The 17,956-nt window shown below is 41.7% G+C and overlaps 1 protein-coding gene across 3 annotated transcripts; it reads right to left on the bottom strand.

Annotated features, from left to right (window-relative positions):
• Nucleotides 1-126: 126 nt before the first annotated feature.
• On the bottom strand, nucleotides 127-17,885 carry zfr (zinc finger RNA binding protein). Of its 3 annotated transcripts, none has more exons than XM_058374923.1 (19): nucleotides 17,789-17,885; nucleotides 17,414-17,498; nucleotides 11,399-11,681; nucleotides 10,830-11,205; nucleotides 10,413-10,651; nucleotides 9,905-10,105; nucleotides 8,712-9,024; nucleotides 8,435-8,628; nucleotides 8,239-8,358; nucleotides 7,613-7,758; nucleotides 7,356-7,521; nucleotides 6,730-6,932; nucleotides 6,495-6,645; nucleotides 6,159-6,300; nucleotides 3,560-3,657; nucleotides 2,613-2,708; nucleotides 2,385-2,496; nucleotides 733-830; nucleotides 127-552 (listed from the first exon to the last, which is right to left on the bottom strand). In XM_058374923.1, exons 1-19 carry the CDS (start codon nucleotides 17,823-17,825, stop codon nucleotides 370-372), a joined length of 3,243 nt encoding a protein of 1,080 aa, XP_058230906.1. In that variant the 5' UTR covers nucleotides 17,826-17,885; the 3' UTR covers nucleotides 127-369. The 3 variants fall into 3 exon arrangements, 2 of the variants coding, with proteins under 2 accessions (XP_058230906.1, XP_058230907.1); XM_058374924.1 differs by having other exon boundaries at nucleotides 7,398-7,521; XR_009203134.1 differs by lacking the exons at nucleotides 127-552; nucleotides 733-830; nucleotides 3,560-3,657 and having other exon boundaries at nucleotides 2,464-2,496.
• Nucleotides 17,886-17,956: the final 71 nt, after the last annotated feature.

Genomic DNA, 17,956 nt, shown 5'->3' with positions numbered 1-17,956 from the left:
TGTAGAAATATCTTGACAATTACAGTCGGCACAAGCAAAATCTTTTAACATACATAATTTTAGTAACGAATGATTAGGAGCACAAATAAGCTATCCAGTTTTACATTACCGAAACAAATCTGTGCGCGTTAAATATTTTAGTAAAGCTGTTGAAATGAAGCGTCACGTTGACCAAGCTGCCTTCGTAGGTCATTTACGGGTATGAGAAGCGAACTGAAAGCCATAAAGGGTGCTCATCAATGGGCTTCTTACAAGCCATAAAATTCTTTCTGAGCAGCAGCAATGAGCATGCACAGAGACCTACGGAAACCAGCTTTCGCACCACTGGAATACGGAGAACAAGAAATGAGTGAGCTTTGTGAAGCTTATTTAGAAGCCATCAAAGTCCTTCTTGTCCTTCTTCCCCTCGCCCTCAAAGCCGTCTGTGCCGTCGCTATTGTCGCGCCTCCTCTTGCGATTGTTCCTCACGTTGAATCGTGGGTTCAACTGAGGCAAGGGGTCCATACCTAGAACCTTATGGATCTGACGGAATGCCAAGAGCCGCAGGGCAAACTGTTGAGGGGAAGGGAAAGAAAAAGCAGAACATGAATTCTTGCTCTCAGTTGACAATTTCTAGTTCAATCTGTACAACTAGAGTTCATTAGCACAGCGGTGCCAATCAATTTATTAAAAGGTAATTGGGTAAAACAACTCTCAGTTTTGGATGATTTTAGAAGATTAGACCAGGCTTACCTGCGCACTTGACGTTATATCCTCTCGCTGCTGCTCCTCCATGGTACCCAAGGTGTCTGTCGGATTTTTCTCACACGGGTCCATTAACCCTGGGCCACCTGAATTCGAAAGCATTAGGTTCATTAAATGGGCTATAGTCATCTACAGCAGCTCAGGAACCGGTTCCATATTCTGCCATTAATGAAAGTACAGTTCAGATGTCAGGCTAGAAAAAATTATTTAAGGGAAACTATAATGAAATACTAACTGGCATCAGATGCTCCAGTTTTGAGCTTTAAGGTCCATTACAGTGTTGCCGGGAAATGGGCAGGAGGAAACGCATCCAAAATCAAAACAAACTCCTGTTACTTCTCTTCTATTAGCCCTGTGCAGCGCATTGTTCCCAAATACAACACCACTACCCTACATTCTTGCCTGAGGACATGGCGTAGATCACTGCATTAAAGCAACGGTCATTCAATATATAAGAAAAGATCACAACCTTGCAGAACACCACCAAAAAAGGACACGAGTTGGTTCAAACAGCACAAATTGTAGTCTTAAATTACCTACCATGAAGCGTGCATCTCAAGGAGAGCACTAAAATTATTTGCGACAGAACATGGGCAATTAAGCCTGCCAAGGAACTGACTGCTGCCCAAAACTGCAGGGCTTCTATAATTACAACAGGGCCTTGGTAAATTCATATGCAGAAATGGATCAATCCCTCAATGACCCACTCGGAGGACACAAAGTCATTGAAGTAAACAAAGGTATTAGATGCACAGCAGACAGTAATCTACATCTCTGCTGCAGAGATTTGAGATAAAGGCCCACCTTCCTCACTTGACTCCAATAAGAATGGTGGTTATATGACTGCAGTGCTGATGCAGGAACAGGGACTATTGCCAAGACAGAAACGTCACTGGTCTTGAAATCATCCTCATGCAACAAGCACCCTTCCTGCCTAACGGGATCACTGAACAGGACTATCAACACATCTGGCTGCTCATAAATGGTGTAACAAGCGTTCAGTTGTGAGAAGGTTAGAAGCTAGAATGCTGACAATACCACAAGGCATCAAAATCAGCCGTGCTTTCAGGGTGGGACCGACATCATTACTCTCAGTTCTCTCTAGTTCAGAGCAACACTAGCCAACAGTGCATGTCTGCAAGATTACTTTTTACAGATGGTGCTTTCTTCATAGGAGTGTTATGCTGCCCAATGATGCACGAGCAGCAGGTCAAATTAAGGAAATTGAGGTAGTTTATTATTCAAGTCAATGTTCTACATTATTCACCTAACATGGACTAAACAGCAAAATGTATGTGGAACATGACAGTCATACCGATATGTGCTTTCTGAACATCCCATTACAGATGTAGTCCTCAGTTACTGTTCTAATAACCTCTAGATCCAAAACAGCTGCTGCAAACATTCTTGGATTCATATATTTTCATACATCTGAGATTTCTTGCAAAATTGAAGATGTATATATTATTGTTGTTACCCTGTTGGTCATGCTCAAGCTGGGATAAAAGGTAGTTGCTGATCAGTACCTACAAACATGGTCATGATCACGCTACCATTTAACACTGATGACTGAAGAAGTTAAGTCTTGTGCTGTTTGCACATGTGCACTTTATATAGTCAAATCCCAAACACATTCTTACCAGGAAGCAGAATTCCGGAGGCAATACATTCAAAGACTCGCCTCAGCGCATCACCAGGGCTCATCGGTCCAGAGGCGCTGCTGATTGCCTTCTCCACAAGCAGTTCCATGGCCTGGGATAGAGAAAACCTAGTTACTATACATCTTTTGGTCTCCCTGATCCAATACTTCAGTGGACCTGTCGAAAACCCTAAAGCCCAGTATGGACGGGTATCATCTTCCTACTCACCCAGCTCGGAAAAGCAGACCAGGTCGGTACTCTCTGACAAAGGTCACGCAGGATACGAATAACAATCACGCAGGACTGGAGTCCATTGGCTCTAGCCTTCAGTGCAATAAAGTCAAGTAAGTGATTCAAGGGTGCATTAACAACACAGGGCAGATGACATGGTGGGTCTGAGTAAGAGGTACAACACTACTGTACACAATGGAAGCTTTTACATGGTTTTACACACTCCTTAGCCAATGCTCCTGAATAAGCTGCCATTCCCAGCAGTATTTTACCTCGTCGTTAGTATGAGAGTTCAAAGTTTGCAAGATGCACTTGGAAATGTTTCCCTGGTCATCTTGTAAACTCTGACCTCAGATTTCCAAATACTTCACAAATCAAAAACTCTCATTTACAAAAAAAGAAAAAAAAAAAGAAAAAAAAAAAAGAGATCAGTTTGAAAGAGTAGCACAGGAACTGAAACAGTCAAGGAAATCTGCTTTACTTTGCCTGTGTGCGCTTGTGTGGCAGCAACATCACAGTAAACTAATCAGATATTCCTTTCCTCTCAATCCCCAAAAAGAAATAAACAAATAAATAAATCACAAAGAACAAACGGTCAACATGAAAGCACTTATCGGTGATATTTTTATGCAAAGGTATTTCTGCAGCCTTATGGAATTTTTGGCAATCTAATGCAAATACTGCTCCATTTATATGCATTTGAACAAATTCATCGGATGCAAGGATGCTTAAAAAGAACAGAAAAAAAAAAGAAAAAGAAAATAATATTTTGTAATTCCCAGTTATTTCATTATGTAGTTACTGATAGCATCCTTGTATTACTTTTCATTTTAAAAATGTCAATAACCAAAAAATTAAAGCAAATGAGTACATATATATATATATAAAAAAAACGGAATACATCTCATAAGGCTACATGAAGAAAGAAAAATGATGTTCCGAACCTGGAACCACTTAGCGTGGCGTAGGGCAGCCAGAGCGTCAAGGCATTTTTGCCTGTCCAAGACGTCCGCTGGGTCTTTCACCATACCCGAGGTTACATCTAAAAATGGATCGAATTGTCAAATGGTGGTGAGGAACGGGTGTTTGACCAGGTCACAGAGATTCTGCCAAGAACACATTGCCACACATACCAAAATTGACTGACTACAATCCTATAAAATTGGGGGCAACTTGTCAAATATGGTTTTATCTGAGCTCATCTGTTGTATGGTTTTATCATTATCTGTTCATGTGTCATCTTTGGAAGCAGCTACACCCTATCAGTTAGACAAGGGAATGGTGTAACACTGGGGCTGGTGGGCGGGGAAATAGTGTTGACAAACATGGTGAATGGAAAATGAAGGGGCTGATGATGGCTGATGAAGTTTTTGACCAATCCAAACTACAGCACAGGCTGGAAATCACCTTGAATGGGTTCAGTGATCATCTTGGTTAGCAAATTAAATATGTAAAACCCAAACATGTTGTACCACAGTGTTCATATGGACATAAATTCTGTTTTCTATTACAACTCCTTTTGTCAGTAATTCAATAAATTTCCTCATGCTACTGCCAAAGCAATAGTGTAGCACAATACAACGCTATTTATTACCCCAGGAAAAATACTAGCAATCAAATGGCCCTGTTAAATCAGACAAGATTCTTCTTCAAATGCATTAACTTATTGTTAACCCTCTCTTGCTTAATTCAGTCGATTACTCTGAACACTGTATACGCAATCTAAATAATATTTAATAAATAAAACACTATCGTTAGTACGCAAGTTAATTTTAAAAAAGTCTGACACTTGTTTTCAGGTAGAGAAAATAAAACCCCCCTTTCTATTCTTGCAAATTTATCCTAAAAGTACAAGATGTTGTGGGCCACACTATGGCTTTGTGTTTATAAATTTATGAGTATGGTACAGAAAAAGGGTTCGATCAAGGGGAATGCTATTATAAAAAGGCACGTGCTTAGTGTGACCTACTACCTTGGGAATAGTAGGTGTGGCAAAGTGTTTGAGAGGGTTTGGGAAGGGACCTTGGTCAAAAATCCTTCCGGAGCTGGTAGACGTAGCCTCAGATGGGAAAACGAGTTACTTAGAACGCAAGTAGGCTTTGGGCTGGACTCGTAAAGCTTTGGATACATGAAGGCAGCAATGCGTGCTGGAAAGAAAACACGAAGCTCCCAGCGAGAGGGGTTAGGACATCACTGCATGCATACCTGCCTTGAGTGGGTTTGGAAAACCCCCATAGGTCACTGCAGACCGAAGGCTGTAAAAGCCAGGTTCAACCAAAGATTCCTCTAACAAAGCCTTCCTCCCAAAAGCTTACTGATACTCCCCTAAGGACCCAAACAGGAATGGTGACATCTGAGCACAGACTTGGGGCCTGCATTTGACACAATTTCAGCCACATTCCATTGTCAAAAAAACAAGACAAAGGAAGGGTTATTTATTGAACTTGGAGCTAAAGACATTATGCATTCTGTTAAATATAAAGGGATTTGTGTGTCTAAAGGTGAATATAATATAAAATGTTCTAATAAACCAATCATTCATCATGCAGTGGATTGATTCACTCAGGGGAGCACTTTCATTTTGGAATAAGGGTCTTCAGAATGGTGAATCTTCTGACCACCAATCAATAGATTTGTTTCCTGTGGGGACATTAGACTTTCCCACGGCTTACGGCTGTTTGACTGGTTCCTAAAGTAATTCTAGTTTATTTAGTGAAGCCCTAAGTCTTTTTTTTTTTTTTTTAATTAAATTAAACATTTCACCCTAAATCCATGGTTTATTTTATTTTAGATACCGTAAAGAATCCCCTGGAACACAGGAAACAAAAATGAATCTTACTCCAGACTAACTAGACTTACACAATGCAAAACACTTATCATGCTTGTTTTGGAGAGAGCTTCAAAAGCACTGAAGAGGTGTTACAGAGAGAGCCCTGAGCAACACTGCTGGCAAGTAGATAAACAAGACAAGTAAAACCTGGTAGTGATGAATTTGGCTTTTAACAAACCCCAAGTTCATGTCCAATGCCCATGATCATTTAAATTCTGTGATTTTCTTTCCTTTTGTTAAAAGAAACTGAAGAATTCTTTCATAATCTTAAGAATAATTGCCTTCAAAATATCTCTTTCAGGCATGTTCAGATGTTTAAAAATAAACTCAGAGAGACATCAGGAGTGAATATTTATTGCAAGAAACAAGATGAACTAGAATTTAAAAAATCAAGTTTCATTAGGAACTCCAATTTTTTTAAAGGCTTTTGAAGGCAGTCATAGGATTTCTCCAAATTTCTTTTCCACTCATATCATGACCCTGGCCAAGCTCAAGCACATACCAGGTTTTACACTTAATACAAATCTTCATATAAGCTTTACAGGGAAACAGAGCAAAAGATGCTCATTTCATGGGGAAGTCAAACTTCTAATTAAAAAAAGAAACGAGACCATCTCCTCTGTGCCAGCAGATAGGCTCTTTGGGGTATCAAATCAACGAATCAAATTAATTTGATAGGTGGCCAAGGTAAGGGAGTAAACGTTTTTCCCAACCTCCATCCCGTGCATTCTCCTCTCTGATGATTGGCGAGGTCAGCGTTATCGTCACCTGCATCTTGGGCTCAGCACAGGAAGTCAGGATGATTGCAGCTTCTTGGACTGAGCCTTTCACCTCGTACTTCTCTGGTGTAACAAGCTAAGAAATGCATAGGTTAGGGTATAATATTGATAGGGAGCAGCAAGAGAAACTAAGAACCTACCTTAATGGGTAGCAAAATTATGAAATGTATTTATAGTATAACAAATATATGCAAAATTGAAGACTGATCTATAATTATTTCATGATAGGGGGCATGATAAACATAATCGAATGCAATTTTGCCAACATACTGCAAGTTGTTTGGGGAGGTGCTCTACAATGCGGGACAGCAGACTCTTGCTGGGTTTCTCAGAGCAAAGGAGAACAAGGTTGACGTTCTTATCTCCACGCAGGAGCAGTCCTTTGGCCAGTACACCGACCCTCATTACTCCCTTCAGTGCTCTGTAACATGAAAAGACAAAGTGTCAAGGACTCGTCTTACAGGACAAAGACAGACTCGGCAATTATAAACCAGTGTCAGCTCACCTGTCTTTGGGAGGCTCTTTCTTGTCTTTGTCCTCTTCTTTGCCCTTGTCTTGGTCAGTAATGATGTCCGATACAAGCTTGAGGGCACGCTCTGTGATGGAAACAATCTTCTGAATGGCCTGGAGCTCTTCTTCAGAAGGGTAAATAGCAGCATGCTTTGTCATCACATAACGATCGTCAGAAGAATCAGGGCGCCGTGGGGGCTAAAATGAAACGGCGGTCAAGTATGAGGACACGAAAGGTTCTGAATACAAATGCCTTTCCGGTTCCAATTTACATTAAGTGCATCTAACGACTGTATAGTTATCTAAACTATTATTAGAGTAACTACTGAGGATGTTGTATTACTCAAGTAAACACACAAGTAATACAGTAACATACTAATTAGTGAGGAAAGTGTCTAGTGTTCTCCAGCGAACAACTTTTTATACAGTTCATACAACAAATTTGTTTGGTTACATACAACACACAAAATAAGACTAATCTGAAAATGTCAAGACGTGTACAAGACCAACACCTGCCCATAGGTTCACAAATATTTTTTCGTTTGTTCCAAATTGGCTTATTACATAATACATCTGGATATTACGTAAAATAAAAGCACTTCTGGTTGCTGAAAGACTAACCACAGGGCCTTGCGGCTGTGGGATGGGCATTCCAGGTCTCACCCCAAGAAGACCAGGAGGTCCTGGTGGACCCTGTGGATAACCACCATCAGGCATCCTGCGCCTTTCCTCCCAGTGGTGTTGCTCCTCCTCCATTCGTCGCCAGTACATGTCCTCTTCGTAGCGCCTAAAGAAAACCAACAACAGTTAAGCATGACACACTTAACTGAAATTCGCTGTAATAAAAACCTTGGTGTGCGCATTAAACTTCTCTGTACCTCATCTCCATCCTCCAGCGCTCCTCTTCTTCACGCCGCCGCCAGTATTCTTCCTTTTGCATTTGTTTCCTCATCTTCTCCTCTTGGATCTTCCGAGCTCGGATGCTGGGCTTCACTTCCACCTGGAGGTCTGGATTCACTTTTTTCTACAAGGCAGTGAGAGAACATTGACAGTACTTCTGAGCAAAAGATTTAGTTTAATAATGTGCAACTGACAAAATATGAGGTCAGTTCCTGGACAAATGTTTTCTGTAAAGTCATGTTGCTTGCCTATAACACGTTTTTTCCAGCAATTATTAGAAGACTTGGATTACATGGCAAACCAAGCATACAAAACAGTGCTCAAGAACTAACCAACTGTCAGTAACAAACACTGGTTACGGTACTCAGAAGTGAGAATTCAACAGCGCTGTGGTATTAATGTGAAAACAGCAAGCATTGCTAAACAAACTAAATGAAGCAACTATGCTGCAAATTTTGTACATTAAGATAATGCAGATTTCATCGATTAAAAAAAAGGTTTACACAGATTTAGTGTTACCCAGCTCCAAATTTCTAAAATAGGTTCATGAATAAATAAAATGAACCTTTACAATCTCTAAAAAACAAAATCAATTTCCACTTACCTTATATTGTAAACGATGTCTCCTTCCTTTAAGATGCATTTCCTTTGCATTGGGATCGTTAAAACTGCATTCACACAGCTTGCAGTGGAACCGGATTACTTTTCCTTCGTCATTCCGAACCTGTAGAGGCAGAAATCTCTTAATTATTACGCCAACATAATCAGACGGTGTTTTAGGAATAGGTCGGCCATTGTACCTCTTCAACATAGTCATGACCGACAGGCTGAACATCACTCTGTAAAGCTGCCAGAGCTGACTGAGGGGACATAGGATCCGGGGTGTCGTTTTTAACTTCCTGTGACGGTGCTCCTAACGAGGTCTGTACAGGTTTGGATGCCTCAACTTTTGACTCATCCATTTTAACACCAGTGGTCTGTAATTTGTTTCCTCCTGTAGGAAATAAACAGAAAGCTCAAAACTAGCCTAATATACTTGTAAATGTTGTACAAAGTTTGGGGCGAAACAGCCAGTACCAACGAAGTTTATCTTGGGTGTGTTGACTTTCTTGATTGTTGCCGCAGTTGAGGAAATGCTGCTGGGAGCAGGACTCTTGCCCTGCATAGCTGAAGCAGCAGTGTTAACCATGCCAAGGGGTTTTAGGTAGGAGGAACTGGAGCCAGTGGAGGAGGAGACGTTCATGGCAGATGCAGTACTGCTGGTAGAACTGCTGATGGCAGCACTGGCTGTTTTACTGGGAGCTGCTGTAGTGGAAGTGGACGTCTGGGTCACCATACTCGGCTCCGTGGAAGGAATGGGTTTCCCGAGTTTGGTGTGGAGTTTTACAACCTATCCATGAGGAGAAATGAATTCACATTTAATTTATTACAAGGCATAAACAAGACTATGGGCAAAGGGTTCTAAAACATGAGCCTGTCATTTTTCAAATGTTTTATAGAATATAATGAATTTCAACAGCAAATTTGGTGGTTGAGAATTACTTAATGGCAATACATGCCTAGTACAATCAGATTCAAGTTGATTTTGAAAGCATGATTTAGTTCCTGTGATGAAGCCAATATTCAAAAGAGCAGCATCCTCATCTCAACCACAGCAAAAAGGCGTTTTGTTTTTTTATTCTACGTTTTCACACATCACGCCATTTCCTAAGACTGGTTTGGATGCTTCCCAAATTTTCATATGCATGTTTAAATGTTGAAAAATGTTACTTAAACGTTTTCTTATCATCATTTCAGTATTTGTTAATTTTATAATTCCTCATTCGTTTCCTCAATCCTCTACCATGGATTATTTACAGTTTGAAAAACTTTCCAACAAACCAGTATTTTTCCCCAGATCCACAAGTTGACTAACAAACCCTAGGTGAAAGATAAATTATCTGGTCAGACATGCAGCAGGTCACCGCCTTAAAAGGATGTAGAGAAATGAAGAGAGGTTTATATTTGGTCTGTAATGACGCACGTGTGAACTACATGACCACTAAGCACACATGCTAGACTTTTTTTTTTGGTGCCATTTGTGCAATTTCCTTCCCTCATGCGAAGGCTAGCATGAAAGTTCAAATCTTACTCAATGCCTGTGAAAAAATGGGGAGAGCAATTTAGCTTGAAAAACCCATCCTGACATCATCCCAGCTTTTTTTTGTTTGAGGTTGCATAAGCCTTTGCTGATTTAACGGTAGAAGTCCTTCTATAGAGGATTCATTTACCTTCTGATGTTTAGCGCCACGGATGTGGGCCGCATAGGCATCTGCCCCAGTGCAGGCAACATCGCAGAGCTCGCAGCGAAGCTGGTTTTGTGTGTTTCGGGCCGAGCTGCTGCCACCACTGGTGCTACTGCTGCTTTGAGAGACCTTCAGCGCCGCTTCCTTCTTCTTGTGCTTCTGACCTTCTAGATGCTCCTTGTACGTCTACAGTAATGAACAGAAAGGGTATTAAACATTTTCTTGAGCAAAAGCAGAGCCCGTAGTCTTAAACTTCGAGTTGAAAATATAGTGTAGATTTGGAAAAAGGATCAGTGTCCCTGAACAAGGTTCAGTTTCAGGGCCCATATTGTTCTCTCTTTATATAGAGAGTATATATTAACAGATGCATGGCTGTGTCTTTTAGGTAGCCTTAAAAAAAGAGGATGCTTTTAGATAAACAATTGTAGGCAAGTTTTAGGTTCTAGATTCAGGCATGGGCTATGACACAGGGGTAAAAAGAATGGGGAGCTACCTGTGGACCTGCGCAGCTAATCTTGCACACGTCACAGTAGTGTATTTGTGGTGGTTTTGGTGGCTGTTTGGGTTTAAGTGTTTTGTTCTGGAAAGGTGTCTTCTTGGTAAAAGTGCTTCCAGTCCAGGCAGCAGTGGCAGCTGCAGCAGCGACGGCTTGTTTCTGTTGCTGCTGCTGTTGCTGGTAGTAAGAGGATGCTGCAGAGTACACCGCTGCCTCATAACCTGAATATGATGTGCCTGTAAACAAATTCCAGAGAGCAACATTCAAATGGTGTTGCAATGAAGATCATTTCAAATAAATGCTAAATTAGTGATAAACTGGTCTTAAAACATTGTGCTTAATAGAGCATGTGCAATTAAAAGGAAAAAACTTGTTAAAGTGTCTGCACATAAGTAAGCAATTTGGGATTTTTACCTGAATATGTAACAGCATTGGTGCTGTATGTAGGGCTCTGGGAGTAAGACGGGACCACAGAGGATGCAGCAGCTGCTGCAGCTGCCACTGGCTGCACTGCAGAAGACACTGGGTAGATGGAGAAGGTGGAGGTGGCCGGACTCTGTGTGGCTGGCTTTATGGCTGTAACTTGGCGCGTTTGCTGGGTTTGTGTATATGGTGTTGCACCCTGGCTGTATCCCGTTTTAGGGGCTGCTTGGTAGTAGGTCTCTGCCACTGTCGGCTGTGGCTGGGCAGCTGCTGCTGCTACAGCTGCTGTAGCTGTGGGTTGCTGGTAGTATTGTTTACTGTCATAGGCTACAACTGGAGCTGAGGACCGAACATAAGAATAGGAATCCTGCAAGAGAAAGTGGAACTTGGTTACAGGAGAGGGTTAACTGGACTCTCAAAATAATTGCATTTTGACTTATGTGGTTAAAAGAAGCTACTTTAAAAAACATTTCTGGGCACAATGGTGTGACGTTAGACATTCCCTGAATAAAACAACCCCGGCTAAAGGAAAGGAAATAAACCTTAAACTTCTCCTTTACCTGGTAGTTCTGTGAGGTGACCGGTGGAGGTGGTGGGGGAACTTCAGGCTGCCGCTGGGCATAGCCATAGTCTGTGGTAGCATGGGCAGGCTGGTAACCTCCGTAAGCTGCCGCAGTGGCCGCTGCTGCAACAGCGACAGGTGCAGGTCTGGCGACAGCAACGGTAGCAGCTGTGGGGGCGAAGGCCGCAGCTACAGTGTGAGCAGCCACTGGGGCCTGGTGCACGGTGTAGCTGGCTACCGTGGTAGGATGAGTGTAGGCTACTCCAGCGGTCGGCTGCTGACTGCAAAGCAAGAGAAGCCAAATTTAATAACTAAACACCTTTTTTTGAGCAAAATATTTTGCTGAGAATGAGATTGTTGTCCCAAGAAATGAGTTCAAGTTTTATTTTTAATCCTACATTTTGTATGTTTCAAAATAATAGAAAAATCCATAGTGAAATCACTATTAGGCAACATAAGCAGATGTTTCTGTACAAGTTTCTGTACTCAACACCCTGGACTGAACTGTTCTACACTCTCTCACACACACTCACTCAGGACTGAACTCTCTCTCTCTCTCTCTCTCTCACACACACACACACAGATATACACACACACACACTCTCTCGACTGTGTGGACAATTTATATTGTTCATTACTTATTGCACTACCTCTACCTGTCATCCACTGCTATAGTCATATTTATGTTTATTTCTATTTGCACTACCTCAACCGCTGCTGTGTATTTTTGCACAATACTTTTTTACATCATTTCACTTATTTTATTTCACTTACATTCCATTACACGTTCTTTTCGGCACTAAGTGTCCAGTGTTCTTTTGCACTGTCTTGTCTATGCTCTGTTTGCACCTAGCTGTACACTTTACGTGGCTAAGAATCTTCTGTCCTAGCTCTGTGGTGTTGTTTTGTGTTGAAGAGAAACGTTGGAGAAAACAACGCTGAAAAAACAACGCAAAAAAAACGCTGTTTCATTTCACTATGTACTGCGTCAGCTATATGTGGTTGAAATGACAATAAAGCTTCTTGAATCTTGAAGTTAGCCAAAGAGATGGACGATGCCTTGTTTACATTCCAGAAATGCCACCAACAAGGACATGGACAAGTCTGGGACACGACTTACAGAAACCAACGGAATCGTTTTCCTTGCTACAAAAAAAAAAAAAAAAAAAAAAATCACATCAGAGATACGAGTGTAATTGTTTATGCAAAAAGACATGCACTACAATCCTGCAGTGACATGGGCCATTTGCCATGTTTTGGTCAAATATAAATATAAATGTAACCATATCACAGTGACTACAGGAATGGGAATGTAGTAATATGTGGGAAAGGTCAAGGAAAAATATGTTCTACACTGTTAAACTAAGCAGTGTGTACTTAAATTAACAGCAACGACTGTCTGTAAAACATTTCATTTAGAAAGGCTGACCGTCTAGATGTAAATTGCATCATTCGTACCAAGGATTAACATTCAACGAAGGATTTTGAGGTGTGGTGGAGATTACTGAATCATTATCTGACAAACTGAGCCGTCATACCAGCACTGGTGTGTAAAATAAAGTGTGTGAGATTTAAGGAAGTGCAGAACAGAACTGAAGATGAGTATGTGCTAGTGTTATGGAAATTTACTTCAAGACACAAGATACTTAGAGCTGCTTTGAGCACCAAGAGCCGTCAACATGGGTATCAAGTCACCTAATGTTTCCTGGCAGAACCTGTCTCAATTCTACTGACAAAGCTGACCCACTTTGATAACCACAATTTTACAAAGACCATTAAATTTTCACCTTATTCATTAGAGAAAAAAAAAAACTGTATTCACTAAACATACACTAGACAGCAAAGGTATGTGAACACCTGACCGTTACACTTGTATGAGCTTGTTAAACATCCCATTCAAGATGTAGTCTCCTTTACTGAGAAGGTGTTCCACTAGATACCAGAGGGTGATGTTCATTTAGCTACTCAGAAAATGTAGCTAAACATTTCATGGGATGTGGTAGCTTAGTGGTTAAGGTGCTGGATTACTGATCAGAAGGTTGTAAGTTCACTACTGGGCCCCTGAGCAAGGCTCATTTGTTTAAAAAAAAAAAAAAAGAGAGAAATTGGAAGGCTACGTCTACGCTAATCCGAATAAATCTCAAAAATCGGTGTTTGTCTAAAAATGCTCCGTATCGTTTCCCAAAACTTGGTCCTCCACACTGAAACGTCTGATGCATCCCTGTACTGTGTAAGACACTTCGACCTTCCTCCTGGCGTTAATTTACTTTCCATAGCAATACGAAAAGCATAAAGTTTTTAATATGGACCGACAGTGAGGTTGTTTGAGTTGTTGCTGCGAGTAACAGGAGTATAAAGTTACAAAAGCGAGCAAGAATGCAGACTTCATCTTAGTCGAATTGGCCAAATGACTGCGTCACATGCATCATCGTTTTCAAAAGCCTCCGTTTTCACAGTGCGAGATACATTTGTTGACTGAAAACGCTGTCTCAGTGTGGACGGAAGGCCCAAATTATGCGTTTTTAATCAAAAACGCATTCATGTGGACATGGCCTAAGTCACTCTGGATAAGGGGCGCCTGCCAAATGGCAGAAATGTAAAGGTATATTTTGTTTCCAAGTAAGTAAACAAAACCCCTTAGGCCAAAAACACCCTTAAACATCAATTACATTTTACAATAAACAAAATCTAATGAACGATCATTACAGTAGTTCAAAATGCGTCTAGTAGGCCGCAACCATTTACAGTAAGCCAAAAATACACAAGATCAGACGTGTATACAAGATCCAGCAAGAGATGTACTATGGGAAAGTCAACAGCATTAGGTTAAGCAAATTCAGCAGCTTTAAAAATATCCAGCAGCCTCAGGGTTACACAGCTGTTTCACGAGCAGTACAACAATAACAGAAATAGGTTTTAAAAAAACGAAATGAATAAATAAAAAGGAAGCACATCATGAATCACGCTTCCCACTTTTGCCTTCCACTTATGAGTATTTTCATGCAGCAACACCTGATTTTTTTTTATACATTTATGATTCGGGGATATGCGGTCTCATGTCTGGTGGCGTCTTTTTGATCAATAGATGTTGAAGTAGCGCATTACGTAATCAAATACATCTTCAGACGTTTGACACGTTTCAGTGAGTCCCAGAAGGTTGGCAGTTACAAAGCGTCAAATACACTACACTTGGCTGCATGGTGTAAACATACAGGAGTATGAAGGTCAAGACGGAGCTTCTGTATACTAAACAGAAACTAATACCAGTGCAACAAATAATATATGAGTATATACACCTACTATTCACATAAAATTATTCTTCTCAGGTTAACAGCGTTTCTCTGGTTCACATTCTAAAATCATTCAGCCATCACAATAGGTAAGAAATCTAAAACTGAAGTATCTAATCCACTGGGATATTGTGGCAGCGATGCTACCTGGCATATATACCAATCAGGCATAACTTTATGACCACCTGCCCAATATTGTATTGTTACCCCTTTTGCTGCCAAAACAGCCCTGACCCATCATGCACTGTGTATTCTGACACCTCTCCATCAGAACCGTTATTAACTTCAGCAGTTGTTCCCCTGTAAGAGACGTACACGTACCCGGCCATTCATGTGATGTCAAAGAAAACATGACTCAACAGACCAGGCTACCGTCTTCCACTGCTCCGTGGTCCAGTTCTGACGCTCACTAGCCCATTGTTGGCGCTTTCAGTGGAGCATAGGGGTTAGCATGGGCACGCTGACTGGTCCGTGCCTATGCAGTGCCACACTGAACAAACTGTGAATCACTGTGTATTCTGACAGCTTTCTATCAGAACCTGCATTAACTTCAGCAGTTTGAGCAACAGTAGCTCATCTTTTGGACCGGATCACACGGGCCAGCCTTCGCTCCCCACGTGTATCAATGACTCTTGGCCGCTCATGACCCTGTCGCCGGTTCACCACTGTTCCTTCTTTGGACCACTTTTGATAGATACTGACCACTGCAGACCGGGAACACCCCACAAGAGCTGCAGTTTTGGAGATGCTCTGATCCAGTGGTCTAGCCATCACAATTTTGGCCCTTCATCAAACTCGCTCAAATCCTTACGCTTACCCATTTTTCCTGCTTCTAACACATCAACTTTGAGGACAAAACGTTCACTTCCTGCCTAATATATCCCACCCGCTAACAGGTGCCATGATGAGGAGATCATCAGCGTTACTCACTTCACCTCTCAGTGCTCATAATGTTATGCCTGATCGGTGTATGTGGCATGACAAAACAGACTTTTGCATAAATGCGCTTACAGCCAAAACAAAAATGCATACTTAAAGTATTAACATCGACTAAGAAATGATTCGGATTCGCCCTGTTGTGTGAACAAGGCCAGATTTCTTCTGAAGTAGAGCAGGAAAAATAAAAATCAATCAATAACTGGAAGATGCGATGCAGCCATCATTGGGATGTAGAGTTACTACCCATAAGCTGATTACTTTAAAAAAAAAAAAAAAAAAAAACAACGTCCTAAAGAGTATTATTTGTTCTTGCATAATATTCCAATATTTTTTATTCATTAACAAACACCACATGATGCATTTGCCTTTAACAGTATTATTTAATGATGCAGAACATCCATAAAACACCTTCCTGATATCGTACGTTATAATGGCTATAAATCGTCATTCCCTCACCAGCAGAGCCATTTCTCACTCCCAGATGAATGGAGGAAAAGGCAGCTTGTTGTACAAGAACAAAAGCCTGTTTACGTTTAAAAAAAGCATATTTTTCTCAGTGGTTTTAGTGCTTTTCCTCAACATTTCAAAGACCCAGAAAAGGAAATAAACGCCAGGCGGAAACGACGCAGGTCGAAGCCTTACATTTTACTCAAACGCAGTACAAGGACGTATCAGACGTTTCATTGTGGATGAACATCTTGTGGGAAACGACTGAAAACTATAATGTGGATGCGGCGTGTTTTCAGATCTATCCGGAATAGTGTCGGCGTAGCCTAAAACGTTCTGCCTTGAATGAAAGGATGAACGAGCTCAAACCGTTTCGTCCATACGGTACCTCTTATTCAGATCGTTTTATTTCTATACAATTCTAATTTGAATTCCTAAATGTAAACACATTCGGAGCAACCGAGATTTCACAGGAGCGTGGCGTTAAATGGACCGCGGAGCTTTTTTTTGGTTCGTTTCTTTCAATCCAGATTTTCTTCCCTTGAAACAAGGTGTAAAGATAGATCTATAGTGTTGGGAGTATAAATACACAAGAGCAGGACATCAGAGACACACCGCAGCGCTGCAGCTGCTTGTTATGTCCTGCAACAAGACCGACTGACATTCAGGGAGTCCTTGAAATCCGCCTGTTAAGACACGTGCAAAAATAGAAACCGGTTTATTTCGAGGGTGACTGGATCGCTCACTGAGTCGGTAATACAACTGTGACAAATAATGGAGGTGTGTACATTTAGGAAAAACAAGCTCCGAGATAAATGGTGCAGGATGACAGATATGTAAGGAACACAGAAACAGGCCCGGTCGTGGATTTAACCCCACACACACACACACACACACACGACCTTAAGCCTGGCCACATGCATCAATGTTGAATAATTTATCAGAATCTCGAAAGGGGGAAAAAAGGTCATGTTTCAGTTAACAACACAATGTTAGGGCTCAGGCGCAGGTTATGCAATAGATCCAGGTACGAGTAATGGCCGTCTCCTCGCCGGTTCAACGATCTCACACACACACACACAGCTTTATTTTTAATTGCAAATGTTGTTACAGTCATTAAGAGGAACACGCACGAGGATTATAATGAAATATGTAATGCGCCTAGGGGTAGTCAGACAGCGCCGGAGCGCTCGCGCACAACCCCATCCGCCCTTCCCCCCACCGCCGAACAATGCCAATGGAAATAACGTGAAAAACCCGCACACTTGCGCGCACGAGCCTGATGCTTTTACACCCTTCGATCGTTAGCACCAGCAAAACACGAGTCGCCGTCTTACCTGTACTGCGCAGCAGCACCGTGGGTGAATCCAAAATAATTGCCGCCGGTAGCCATTTTGGCATCTTCACCTAGCCGGCTGGGCACTGCAACACAAGAGAAAACACAAGCGAGAGAGAGGGTTAAAGCGCTAAGGCTAGACAGCGCCGAGTAACGAGAGGCGAACTAGCCTCAGCTAGCAAACAGCCCAATGCTAGCTTAGCAACCACGGAAACCCCGCATTATCACTACGCGGGATTACACGCTGATAACAAACAACACGTCGTGTGCTCATAAACCCAGATGTACTTAACACACGGCTCGAACATTCCCCAACCCACACGTGTCCGCTTTACAACGCAGAAGTGATGGGTTTTCATCATTAGCTTCCCCTTACCATAGGTGAAGGAGACCACTGGACATATGGGAATCATTGGGTTCCACTTCTCTGACGAACTCTGACTGCGAACGCTGCGCTCTTTATATGAGCGCGTCGTAACCGGATGGAGAATCTGTTATACGCGCAGCGGAATTCTGGGATATGTAGTTATATGTAGTTAGTAAA

This window comes from Hemibagrus wyckioides, linkage group LG22 (genome assembly GCF_019097595.1).
Source record: "Hemibagrus wyckioides isolate EC202008001 linkage group LG22, SWU_Hwy_1.0, whole genome shotgun sequence".
In the NCBI taxonomy this organism is placed as follows: domain Eukaryota; kingdom Metazoa; phylum Chordata; class Actinopteri; order Siluriformes; family Bagridae; genus Hemibagrus; species Hemibagrus wyckioides.
The sequence above is the reverse complement of the archived record's forward strand: the minus strand, read 5'-3'. Positions and strand labels throughout refer to the sequence as shown.

Excerpts from the sequence above, each read along its gene's own strand:
- zfr (XM_058374923.1), bottom strand. The coding sequence starts at position 17,825 with ATGATTCCCATATGTCCAGTGGTCTCCTTCACCTATG. Across the intron at positions 11,682-17,413 it reads GGTGCTGCTGCGCAGTACAG|TCAGCAGCCGACCGCTGGAG; the intron begins GTAAGACGGCGA and ends CTTGCTTTGCAG. Across the intron at positions 9,025-9,904 it reads GTGGCGCTAAACATCAGAAG|GTTGTAAAACTCCACACCAA; the intron begins GTAAATGAATCC and ends CCTCATGGATAG.